The sequence below is a fragment of the Diachasma alloeum genome, unplaced genomic scaffold (assembly GCF_001412515.2).
Source record: "Diachasma alloeum isolate Michigan unplaced genomic scaffold, Dall2.0 Dall_scaffold_00339, whole genome shotgun sequence".
NCBI lineage: Eukaryota > Metazoa > Arthropoda > Insecta > Hymenoptera > Braconidae > Diachasma > Diachasma alloeum.
The window spans coordinates 1,061,130-1,074,290 of NW_021680478.1; the positions used below are offsets into that span (position 1 = coordinate 1,061,130).

The window sequence follows — 13,161 nt, forward strand, 5'->3', positions numbered from 1 at the left end:
TAAGATGGCGGAGGGAAAGAGACGCCAAGCGAGGGAAAAGAGGCGGAATAAACTGTTGTGTGAGTATATATTGGTGCATCCGCGAATATCCCATACATTTATAGAGCACCGAGAGCACGCCGGGGAGTGAAAAACGGCAGAACAATTAATTTATTCGTATTTAATGAGCCAGAGGGTTTCATTTTGTTGATTGATGGGTAAGTGAGAATTTAAAAAATCGAATTTCTCTCATGAAACATGAAGTAACGTCTTTGTGCACGTTTTGCCCTTGAATCGGCTTGGTTCGTTACGGGCACACGTGGACGTAACTGATATAACCCCAGTGTTAACAATCTCAATGTCGATGATAAGTGACGCACTGATTGTGAGATACGATGTTTCTCTCGTAATTTAAATCCTCAAATAGGACACGAAGTAAATTGGCCTGATCACTAGATTAATTATTCCGGGGGGAGGGGGTTTTGTTTCAGAGAATGATTGCACCGTCTGCACACGACGCGAGACAATCAGAGGGAACGCTGCATGAAGAAAACTCGAATTTATAGGATTTCTTCAAGTGAATTAGATAGGGAATTTTTTATTGTTTTTTTTAGATTTGTGCCTGAAAGATTGAAAATAAGATTTTGAGATGTCAAAGGGAGTCGATCCGAAGGAACTGGAGCCCATGAATGCGGCTGGGGCTGGAAAAAATGATAAAGTGAGGATGAAGAAGCAGTTGGGGTTGATGGAGGGAGTTGCTATCATCTTGGGAATTATTTTTGGCTCAGGTAAAATGATATTTTTTTTACTCTTCACAGATCATTAATGATGAATTTTTCATCTAGTGTATTAAATTCTTCATAATGATTTTATGGAAAAGATTGATAGAGTGAACTTTTTATATTAGAAATGTATCTGATGCTAAATTTTGTGATGGCATTTTTTTCTTATTCATCAGAAATTATAATTGTTCATCTAGTATATTAAATTATTCGTGACGATTTCATGGAATAAATTGATGGATTGACTTTTCCATTTTCTTAAAAATGTTAAATGTTAAATTTGACGTTAAATTGTTGCTTTCTCCGCAGGAATTTTCATATCACCGGCAGGTGTGATCCAGGAAGTTGGTAGTGTTGGTATGTCCCTGGTAATTTGGGTGTTGTGTGGGCTGCTGTCGATGATCGGGGCACTTTGTTACGCAGAACTGGGGACTAGTATACCCAGGAGTGGAGGAGATTATGCGTATATTCATGAGGCCTTTGGTGCATTGCCTTCATTTTTGTATCTGTGGGCAGCTAATCTTATTTTTGTGTAAGAATTTAAACGATTTGATCTAGATTTTTCGTATTTTGGTGAATTTCACTCAAATTCTCAAAATTTTTTACGTCTCCAATCAAGAAAAAAAAATTCTTATCAATTTCCATATTTTTTATCAACAGACCAACAACAAATGCAATTATGGCATTGACATTTGCCAAGTACGTCCTGCAGCCATTTTTCATCAGCTGCAGTATTCCTGATGGCAGCGTGAGACTGATAGCAGCTTTAACCATCTGTAAATCCGTCAAAACTTAATGAATTAATTAACAAAAGTGCGACACTGACGATTTAATTTTCAGGTTTACTAACATTCGTAAATTGTTACGACGTGAAAGAGACCTCCAAGATGCAGAACATCTTCATGTTCGCCAAGATCGCAGCCCTAGTCATCATCATTCTGGCGGGATTGGGGTGGCTGATCCTTGGTAAGACTGAGAACTTCCACGATTCCTTCAAGGATACCACTAGCGACCCTGGCAGGATTGCTGTTGCCATTTACTCTGGTATTTTCTCGTACTCTGGGTGGAATTACCTTAATTTCATGACTGAGGAGTTGAAAGATCCTTATGTGTGAGTGTTTTACCGTAATGCACATTATTTTGTTTAATTGCTATTAATTGATCTTTCTTTTGTGCAGAAATTTACCTCGTGCCATTTACATTTCTCTGCCACTAGTGACTTTAATTTATGGTCTTGCCAATATTGCGTATCTTGCTGTTCTCAATCCAACTGAGATGATGGCTTCTGGTGCCATTGCTGTGGTAAGATCTCATTCATAATAATTAAATTAATGGCATAACAATCTTCAGATCTTATTAAATCTAATTAATTAAAATAAGTCATTTTATTTATATTTCATTTGATTGCATTTTCTTCTTCGAATTTTTTTCATCTAGAAAAGAGTCCTGTCAAAATTCTGTTCTAAAATCGCTAGCTTTTGATCATAGTACTTTAAAATTTGTGTTTTCCTGCTTGAAAACATCATTTCAATGTCATGAATTTTAATTTTTTCAGAGTCTGGCCGACAGAACGCTAGGCGTTATGTCCTGGATAATGCCAGTTCTCGTAGCAGCAGCGTCTTTTGGTGGTTTGAGTGTTCACATAATGACATCCTCAAGAATGTGCTTCGTTGGGGCACGTAATGGACATTTTCCAGCAATGCTCAGTCACATCAATGTCAAACGTCTCACACCCACCCCAGCTCTCGTTTTTCTTGTAATTTGAATCCTGAATTTGAGCCGATTATTTATCTATGTGGAGACTTATGGAGAAATTTTTCTTTCAGTGTATATTGTCGTTGATGATGCTTTATACGAGCGATATTTATGTACTTATAACGTACTGCAGTATTGTGGAGTCATTTTTCATAACGGTGTCGGTTGCTGGTATTCTCTGGTTGAGGTATTCCCGTCCAAAAATGGACAGACCAATAAAGGTAATTGGAGAATTTTTCCATTAATATTTAATGAAACATCAGACTTGAGAAGAGGTGAGTTTTTCCAAAAATTCATTTTTCTCAAATGTGAAATTATTTCGTTGGTGAATAATTTTAGAAGAGAATCCCAAGAAGAATATATTATTCCCAATAAAAACGTGAATATTCTTCAAAAAAATTCTCTTGAAATTTTTCTCTAAATTCATTCATTACATCGCTTTTTTCAGGTGAAAAATTTTCTTCAACTGAACTTTTTTCATATTTTCAGGTGGCTCTATGGATTCCCATAACATTTGTCACTATTTGTGCCTTCTTAGTTCTCGTTCCTTGTTACGTGAAGCCCTGGGAGGTCATCATGGGCACTGTAATTACACTCTCTGGAATTCCTGCTTACTTCGTGGGGATCGTGTGGAAAAATAAACCGGACTGGTTCCAGCGTTTCAATGGTATTCTCTGACAATCAAAATACTTGTGGCGTATTTTTAAAATTTTAATAACTCTTTGTTTGCTAAGAATTAAACTCTTTCATATTCATTGTTTATCCTAATTGTCATGTAAATTTGCAGTTAAAGCCACTCACTTCGTGCAGAAGCTATTCATATCTGCAAAGGAGGAACGAGATGACTAAAGAATGAATTCTACATCGGAAATTGTTCCAAAGATAACGTTCTCTATTTTCTCCAAGCCAAATACTGATTGACTGTGCTCCTCATGAATTTTACAACCCAGTGAATCTCATCGCTCATCACATGCATTCATCATTTATTTCTGAAGATGGCATTACTGTTAAGGATTGATATTAATTTGCTACGCATCACATGCATTCATTATTTATTTCTGAAGAAGGCATTATTGTTAAGGATTGATATTAATTTGCTACGCATCACAGAACTGCAGGAGCCATTGTTGGAGTGAATCTCTTTATTTTACTTTATTTATTTGTTTTCATACAATATAACGCACAGAGATGGGTTAAACGTTAACAAGTCCATTATCTTGTTAACTAAACAATTTGGAGCCATACTTTTTTTTGTTCAGTAAATTATTTACACAATTCGGCTAATACAATTTTTACATGTGTCGCATGAATAAAGATATTTTGGTTTACTTAACAAACTCTTTTGTTTTATTTTATAATTGATTCAATTATTGCGGCACTCGGAATGTTGGATAATTTTATTGAATTAATATAATTTGGAAATCGGCGCGATGAAGACATTTAAGAAATACATTGAAGTTCATAAAATTCCTTTGAGCCATGTTCAGGTCAGCAGCAACACAAAAAGAAATGCAAGAATTGAAAATAAAAAATAACTGATGAAAATTCATCCAGAATCCGCTCTGAGCTGTCAATGGAAGGTGTGAACAGACTCATAAAAAGAAGAACATGGCCCAAAAAAAGTTTATCAACTTGAAAACACGGGTGAGAACGTCAATTTCCTTGGAAAGAAATAAATCTAATCGAGAATTTTTACTTTACTCTATTTATTATTTTCATACAATATAACGCACGGAGATGGGTTAAACGTTAACAAGCCCATTATCTTGTTAACTAAACAATTTGGAGCCATACTTTTATTTGTTCAGTAAATTATTTACACAATTCGGCTAATACAATTTTTACATGTGTCGCATGAACAAAGATATTTTGGTTTACTTAACAAACTCTTTTTATTTTATCATTGATTCAATTATTGCAGCACTCGGAATGTTGGATAATTTTGTTGGATCAATTGAATTTGAAAATCAACACGACGAAGACATTTACGATATAAATCCAATCGAGAAAGTGGATTATTCATAATTAATGGAGAATAATTTTGTGTGTTTGGTGATCTGAATCAGTGAATATCTTCGGGATTGAACATGCCCTAGAGAAAATAAATTCGTTGCAGTTATTTGGATTATCCCAGCATTAGGGGTAGAATAGAGAAAACTTGAGTTTTTTAAATGAAGATGAACATTTTTCTCAGTTGTGCACATTTAAAAAAATCAAAAGTCTTTATTTTCCCTCATTCATCCCTGATTGATTATCTAGGGTCTTACCTTAGCCCGACGAAGGATTGAATCCTTGCTGGCATCGTAGGGATGATCTTTGCTCGGAATTTCAAGGACTGAGGGGACTGGTGCTGTGTGGCTATCGATCACATGACGAATCATCTCTGCAACCTGAATTGAACAGAACATTTTTTTAATCCCGTCTGAATGCGGTATTCAACGAATTTGTTGGTCAATGAATTTAGAATTTATCCCTACGTTCTGATTGATGAGGATGATGTCGATGTCGTCACGTTTGACGAAGCGTTTGAAGGTTTCTTCAATCTCACCGACTGCTGTGTCTGTTTAAAACAGATGAAATAAGTGATACAAACTTTTAGAGAAGAGAAAAGAGGAGGCGAGAAGAGAATTAATTGAAGAGGTTGCAGGTAATTATTGATCATTAATTATCTTGGGAAGAAGTGGATTTAGGAGACAACAACGAGACTTTCGACTAAACACTTTCATTATCGAGTTAAACACCTATTCACGAAAATACTGAAAAGCATTTTCAATTATTATTATCATGTTATTTAACTCATCATATTTACTTTTGTCCACGACCATGAAATTGGGCTGGCGATTTTTATTAATTTCTCCAACTCCACCGAGCAAAAATCCCACACACGTGTCCTGAAAAAATCAATCCCCAAAAATGCAGAACCCCTCATAAATCCATCGATTAATTGATTGAGATAAAAATCACAATCATCCACCAATCAATACGAAAACAAAGTTTCGGAGCAGAATGCATGGACTCACCTCATCCCCAATGACCGCCAGGAGTTTGCCCTTTCCTGCAGAGTGAAGAGCCATATTTAACGACAAAGACACTCGCAAATCAGTCAATTTTTATGCCGAGGGATATCAATTTACGAAAATCCTATTGCTCTTATTTTTCGGGAGTAAATTGACGATGAACCGTCACACCTTCGTCTCCCTCGTGACCAGCTGACGACTCCACCTATCAAAACTGGAAATAAAATCCAGGGGAATGTCAAGCTCGAGGCACGTGGGGGAGCCCAGTGGCATCAATCAGAGCACGAGGTGCGCATTGTCAACGCGAGATGTCGTTCAAAGAGAATTCTGCAGCTGAACAATAATTCGTGCGTACAAGAGGATTTTCAAGATCAAGATCACCTCCAAAACCAATTGATTTGTTTAGTTATTGGGCAATACAGGAGTTGACACTCACGATCTATGTAAGAGGAGTCCTCTCGAACCGGCCTACGTTTCTTCTTCTCCTCGGGTTCGAACTCCGCCCTGAGAGACGAGTCATCGAATTATTTTCGTTTGTTTTTGAGCGTATTTATGGGGAGGATCAACTGATGAGGGGATATCGTACAAAATTCCAATGTGATTGACGGCGCTGAGTGTTTTGATATTGAAAGGACTCAGAGGAACGTAAAACTGTCCGGCAACAGAGAGTAAGTGTCTTTTTTGGAGAAATAATTTATTTTAATCAATTGGTTTTTTTTGGTTTTGGCAGTTGTCCATTTGGGGAGATTGTTTTTTTGTAGAGTCGAATTTTCAATAACACATGTGTTTTGATATTTTTTTTCACACCCACTCATTACTAGGGTAATTAGATACTTTGGGATATTATAAAACGGAATTTAATGACACACTCCGAAAGCAATTCCTTTAATTGTTTAATTATCTCCAGAATTAATTGTTCGAGGAGAAAATGTGTCTGAACATTTTTTGTAGAGAATTAAATTTCCAACGAAAAAGATCGTTTCACATTTTCTCGTAAACCCCCTCATTACCGAAATATTTCAACATTCAACAAAATTCAAAGCTTCAATTGAATAACTGAATCGCAAAACACTTGCATTAATTGTTTAATTATTTCGTCCAGAATTCATTTTAAACAAAGACAATCATCAGACCTTTTATGTGGAGACTTAATTTAAAAAAAATGAAGAAACAGAAAATCTAAATATCTTCCCCTGCGTCCACTCACTATTCAACATCGCCATCAACATTTCAAAAACATTACTTCGCCACAGAATCAAAGATCAATGTTAACTGGCCTCTCAACTTCACATATTAGGGGAGGTTGGGGTAAAACGGACACTTTTGACTTTTTTTTAAATGATAATGACGGGTTGACATGTTGATAAAATTTAATATTTTTTTCTTCATTGCAAAGAACGATCTTTCCCTTTGTGATGAGCCTAAACTGAGCTCAATTAATAAATTTGTTTCTGAGTTATGAGTAATTAAAACAAAAGTCTAAAGTATCCATTTTTCTCCACTCTCCCCTACTCCCGCAATTAAATAATCAAAAATCCACTTGACAATTCATCAACCACTTACATCTCCGCCGATCCCAATTCCGCGGAATGTCTCGTCCCTCACTAAGCCTCCCCCACGTCCCCAGTTGATCTTGATGTGTTTCTGGCAAATCACCAATACTTAAATGTAAATTGTGACACAGGCGTTGAGCCAGAAACGACCCACCACGCGATATTAAATTAACTCAAACCACAGTTATTCACACTTTCCAAAAATAAAAAAAAATCCTCTCCCCCAGGAAGGAAGCTAAACGAGCCAGCATGCCTGAGCCAGTCAACCACCAGGTGAATGCAGCTCGGAGGACCTTTCAGACACTCTACGAGATATCAAAATTATTGAATACCAATTTAGATCCAGCGACATTGAGTATTTGCGTCAGATTGTGTGAGAATGGTGTCAATCCTCAGGCGTTAGCTACTGTTGTCAAAGAGTTGCAGAGAGAAGTTAAAGCACTTGAGAATGCCAATGCCGAGAGTGGAAAAGGTACATTGAAATAAATTCCACAATTTTTTCTTAAGATTCAAACGAATAAAAAATTTATTTCATGTATCAACGGAGAAAACAATAAATTCAAAATTTTCTGCAAGAATGAAGAAGAAGTGAAAAGATGAATTATTACTTAAAACTAATTGATCTGAACTGGAAAATTAATTGAAATAAAAATAACAAAACCCAGAGTTTCAATTAATTTTCTTTATTCGATGTGTCAAAAAAAAAATTCAATATTTTGACTCAAAGGAAATCGACGCAGTAAAAAAGACTTATTATGAAAAATATGGACTTCAATAATTAATTAGTTGATAGAGAAATATTACCGGCACAGCCTTCAAATTCCACGTCATAATCTCTAATTATAAATCAGTATTTGTCGATTTTCTCGTGTTGTCTGCCCTTATGTATTCCTAGAATCATTGAAATAAATTCCGCAATTTTTTTTACATTCAAACGAATAAAAAATTAATTTCATTTATCAACAGAGACAAAAATAAATTCAAAGTTTTCTGCAAGAATGGAGAACAATTAAGTGGAAAGATAAACTATTACTTAAAACTAATTGATCTGAACTGGAAAATTGATTGAAATAAAAATAACAAAACCCAGAGTTTCAATTAATTTTCTTTATTCGATGCGTCCAAAAAAAAAAAACAATACAACATTTTGACTCGAGAGAAATGGACGAAATAAAAGAGATTTGTTATGAAAAATATGGAATTCATTGATTAATTAATTGATAGAGAAATATTGCTGGCACAGCCTTCAAATTCCACGTCATAATTTCGAATCATAACTCAGTATTTTCCGATTTTCTCTTCTTGTCTGCACTTTTGTATTCCTAGAATCATGGGAAGAATACAAAAAATTAGTGTGAACTGTCTTCATAATTTAGTTGATGAACAGAATGAGGGAGTATTCACCTTGTCGACATGTTTCCCTTGGAAGTTATTGCCCTCGAGAGTAACATGCTTCAATTCTGGTTGTTCTATCAAATAATTTTTAGCATCCACCGCCTGTGATCCCTCTCGAAACATGAATATCGAGCGTTTGGACTCGATTGGGTACCTGTCATTGACAGAAAAACGTCGTGAATATCGAATGAGAAGAGATTCATTTAAGGGCCGGGTGGATTATCGTTCGAACGTGATTTTGATTGTTTTTTTTTTCAATTTGATAATCTTAAATAATGGCCAATTGCTATTCAGTTTTACATAGTCCTGGAGTCTCCAAAAATTATGATTGTACGATCAAAAAAACGTTGAAAAAAAAGCCGAACATTTTCAGAGAGCGTTTTTGAATAATATTGGGAACTAAACCCAACTGGGAGGAAATTGCAAATTAATAATTTGATGTATCGAATGGCTGTCAGGTCGTCATTTGTCACAGTAGTCACTGGCTGTTAGATCGTTAGTTACCATGATAAATTATCCATTCACTATTTCCTCTCTATCGGACTTATTTCTTAATCTTTATTAAAAACTTTGAAAATGTTCAGTTTTTTTCTACTTTTTTTGATTGTACAATCATAATTTTTAGGGACTCCTGCGTGATGTAAAATCCAATGGGAATCGTGATATATTTTACATTATGAAGACGGGCCTCAATTTTAAATAATTTATTTGAAGGGAAGAGTTACCTCTCTGTGTTAATGTGATTATTTTGTAAACTCCCCTGCCAAATTTTCATTATAGTCTCCGCTTCAGTCTCGGAAAGTTCGTCTCGAACGTCCACGAACATCATGACGTTCTTTCCTTGTTTCGTGACTCGGAGGAGATTGTCAGGATTCGTTGGATCAATCTGATTTTATCATGAATTTAATGTTTGAAGCTTTATTTTTTTTCATTATCTCTGAATTTAAGCTGAATAGATCATCCTATATCCTTTAGATGGGAAGATATCCATCGAAAATTCATTATAAACTGAATTATGACAGTTATATGAATTGGAAAAAATTAACATCACAAAAGAAAAGATGACTAAAAACTTCAGGAAGACGGTTTTCTGGGTTTTCGTTGAGGATAGGTTTCAATATGAATTTCGAAATTTGTGAATTATTTCCAGATGTATAAAAATGGCGATACAAAGATCTAAAAATATAGGAGAGAACTTAATAAAATACGTTCTTAATGATTATATCCTCCGAATATTGCAGTTAAAAGAAAACGATAAAATAAACAATTTTCAATCGTCAATAACTCAACAATGGCAGAGTAAAATCGCCAATTTTTTCTTCATTTCAAAGGTATTTTTTCAAGTTTCAAAATGAGTCCTGACTCATCCAAATTGTACCATTCGTTCACGAAATAGACGAGATAGTGATGATTTGGAAATATTCCCTAGAAATTATTTTTTTAAATAAAAAAACAGATTTCCTAAACCTGTGAAAAATCAATCTGTGGAGCTGGCCGCAGGTGTTCCGGCAGTTCGTCATCCTCGAGAGGCTCCTCATTCTCCTAATGATCAGAACGACAATTACTCCCCATAAAATCAATGAAACAATAACCCCAATGATGAATAAATCAATTCACCTCCCACTGATCCAACAGCCTCTCCATGTCAGCATCCGTCATGTCCCTAATATCCTTATCCTTCCATGATTTCACCTTTTTCTCCTCCCCATTAACAGATAATAACACACAAATAATTGTAAAGACTTCTAGTCTCATGTCTGCACCTTCACGATAACTTTCTCCCTAATTTTGTTATTATTCTGAAAAAAAAACAATAAACAAATTTTATTGTTGTCGGCGAAATTCGAGGTTATGAGCGAAGTGAAACGAGGGAAAATCAGGATCGGCTCTCTCATTTGTGTTGAATTGTGTTTGGCTTGATATCAGAAAGATGGCGACGTCGAAGTGTTTTTGAATCCCCAACGTTTTTTCGTAATGAAAAAAAACAACACGAAAGACCGGTAACACCTGGTGACAATGAATTCTAAAAGAAATGGGTGAAGTGCGAGTGAAGTGGAATTACTAATTCACAGGTGTTGATACAATCGATGAGGCCAGTGGAAATTGCGCTGCTCTATCTACTAGATGAATCACTGAATCTGGGAACAACGGTAAGTATTCAAATCCGATAACATCAGATATATTTCGCACACGATAAAATCCAAATGAATTCCTGTATACGATTGACCACGAGCCACATTGATATGCATCTCCCCCGAATCTGTCTCATGCATAAAATTCAGTGGTTCAATTATTTATTGTAAAATTGGGTCAGTCTTTAGCGCGTGCGAAGGATTACTATTCTTCGACTATTGAGGAGTTGTTCGGTTCTTCATGGAACATTTCTTCCTTAATTACAAAAACGTTTGTAAGAACATTTAATTGAAGTAAACTAGACCTTTTTAAGTCATCGATATTTGGTGAGAAAATGATCCCATTTGGATAACTCGAATTTCATTTTCTAGTCTGAAAAATATCTTCAAAATGAAATGAATGGAAAATTGCTCTTGTTTTGTATATAGTATAGTTATTTTTGATAAAAAATTGGCAGTATGCTTCTGAATGGTTATTTTGCACATAATTTCCTTCTATTACGTATAATTCATTGTTTATTTCATTTTATTGAATTGAATAAGATTTCCTTTCATTTAATTTTGTCAGATTTTCAACTTAATTGAACGTTATCAGTATCATTATTCTTATTATCCCTTTTCTTCTATACAACCGATTGACTTTTTTACAGTTCTATCTCTCGCCTCAACCCTTCGAAGAATTCAGAACTTTAATTAGAACGATTACAATACTTCGGAAGCAAAAAAATTCAAAAGTTTTACTTAACCAATCTTGAGTTGTCATCATGTCAATATTAATACGTTTTTGTTTCTCTAAAGATTGAGTCAGTCTTTAGAGTATATAAGGGATCACTATTCTTCAACTATTGAAAACTCGTTCAATTCTTCGTGGAACATTTCTTCCTTAATTACAAAAACTTTTCTAAGAACAATTAATTGAATTAAACTAGACCTTTCTAAGTCCCCGATATTTCCTGAGAAAATGATCCCACTTGAACAAATCAAATTTAATTTTCAAGTATGAAAAAATGTCTTCGAAAGGAAAAAAAATCGGGAAGTTTCACTCGGCCAATCTCGACTTTTTATCATATCGCTATAAATAATAATATTGTTGCACCCATAAAAATATTCGAACCCCCTCAATCGAGGGAAACACCTCCCCCCAAAAACTATTTATTAATTCCACAAATAAAAATACATAATCACAACGAGACAAAACAAGGAGCAGGTCCATGGGAACAGGCTTTCATGGGAAAAAAATCCCGGTTATGATATTTTCAGCTCCACATTTCCTTTTTTTTCTGCTGGTCGTCCATTCTTTGTTGGTACCATTCAATCCACCCGTGTAAACCATCTGGGAACACCCCTAAGACAGGAGTAACGGATTTTTCAACCTTCGTGCTATTGATCATGATGGGTTTAGCATATGAAAGGGGGATAGGATTCAGTCCTTTTTGCGTATTATATTATTTCAATGAGGAGTGGAGTTTAATTCGGGAGAGGGAAGTTGCAGGTTTTACATTTTAAACTACATAGAAAACAGAGACATAGATAGACATAGAACTACCAGAAAACAATTACTTTTGCCAAGCATATTTACTAACTACAAAAAAATTTACGCATGTCTTATACAGATATTTATATACATTTACTTGTGGCAAGTAAATATACTTGGCATGAACAATTTTTTTCTCAGTGAAGTGAGAAACTGTTTTCGTCACAAAATAGTCAATGTATTTTATGATACAAGTAAAAAAAGCCGGTACTTTGCGCGCGAAGCGTGCGGAAAAGTGCTCTTTTTCCCCAGTATCATAAAATATCGTACAATACATCTGAAAAAAATTTACTTTCTGACGAGCATGCTTACAGACCGAGCCAAAGGCGAGACCTCACACTCGTCAACAACTACTTTTTTTCACTTGTATCGTAATGAACTATTTGCTAATGAATTAGTAATTTGCTTGCGAATGGAATTTCTATGAGGATGTATTTTTAATTGAATTCAATGATTCATTGAATGCAACATTGCCCCAACGTTACAATTTCTCATCTTTCTCTGAAGTGGTTTTAAAATAAATTTTTCATCACTTGTGCGCAAAGTGAACCACTTTCCACACATTGTGATGAAAAATAGGGTTCGACACTCGTGAGAAAAGTGTTCTTCAAGCCTTGGGAGGGTAGCACTGTTCTTCAGCGCTACATACCTTCCTCGCTTCGCTCGGTTAGATCGCGGTTTTCGGGCCCAACGACATAAAATAGCGTATATCACACGGCGATAAAAGCATTATCTGGCGAATGTGGCTTTATAATCCGAGCCAAAGGCTAGCAGATAATAGTTTTATCGCCTAATGACATAATATACTATTTATGATATTGGTAAAAAAAAAGTGGTTCTTTACGCACGGAGCGTGCGAAAAATTACCTTTTTTCACTCGTATTATAATAGTATATTTCGTTACGAGTGCGGAAAAGAGTTTTTACTCGCCTTCGGCTCGTGCTATAAACCTGCCGCGAGGCAAAAAACACTTTTCCCACGAGTATGGAACGATATTTTTCATCACAATGTGTG

The 13,161-nt window shown here is 35.3% G+C and overlaps 3 protein-coding genes across 7 annotated transcripts; 1 reads left to right on the plus strand and 2 right to left on the minus strand.

The window, feature by feature from the left end:
* Positions 1 to 40: 40 nt before the first annotated feature.
* LOC107040651 (large neutral amino acids transporter small subunit 1) lies at positions 41 to 3,849 on the plus strand. Of its 5 annotated transcripts, XM_015260827.1 has the most exons (11): positions 71 to 197; positions 471 to 556; positions 638 to 767; positions 1,071 to 1,293; positions 1,422 to 1,537; positions 1,602 to 1,872; positions 1,940 to 2,063; positions 2,317 to 2,517; positions 2,588 to 2,737; positions 3,006 to 3,183; positions 3,304 to 3,849. In XM_015260827.1, the coding sequence occupies exons 3-11, from the start codon at positions 665 to 667 to the stop codon at positions 3,363 to 3,365; spliced, it is 1,428 nt and encodes a 475-aa protein (XP_015116313.1). In that variant the 5' UTR covers positions 71 to 197; positions 471 to 556; positions 638 to 664; the 3' UTR covers positions 3,366 to 3,849. The 5 variants fall into 5 exon arrangements, with proteins under 5 accessions (XP_015116312.1, XP_015116313.1, XP_015116309.1 ...); XM_015260826.2 differs by lacking the exons at positions 71 to 197; positions 471 to 556 and adding an exon at positions 41 to 59 and having other exon boundaries at positions 594 to 767; XM_015260823.1 differs by having other exon boundaries at positions 471 to 767.
* Positions 3,850 to 4,203: 354 nt separating this feature from the next.
* LOC107040654 (V-type proton ATPase subunit F) lies at positions 4,204 to 7,199 on the minus strand. The gene is made up of 7 exons (XM_015260830.2): positions 7,097 to 7,199; positions 5,970 to 6,037; positions 5,537 to 5,571; positions 5,326 to 5,407; positions 4,994 to 5,076; positions 4,784 to 4,906; positions 4,204 to 4,608 (listed from the first exon to the last, which is right to left on the minus strand). Coding segments are annotated over exons 1-7 (423 nt in total). The 5' UTR covers positions 7,099 to 7,199; the 3' UTR covers positions 4,204 to 4,578.
* Positions 7,200 to 8,183: 984 nt separating this feature from the next.
* On the minus strand, positions 8,184 to 10,361 carry LOC107040653 (LDLR chaperone boca). The gene is made up of 5 exons (XM_015260829.2): positions 10,099 to 10,361; positions 9,949 to 10,023; positions 9,207 to 9,367; positions 8,491 to 8,635; positions 8,184 to 8,408 (listed from the first exon to the last, which is right to left on the minus strand). The coding sequence occupies exons 1-5, from the start codon at positions 10,234 to 10,236 to the stop codon at positions 8,358 to 8,360; spliced, it is 570 nt and encodes a 189-aa protein (XP_015116315.1). The 5' UTR covers positions 10,237 to 10,361; the 3' UTR covers positions 8,184 to 8,357.
* Between the last annotated feature and the right edge of the window lie 2,800 nt (positions 10,362 to 13,161).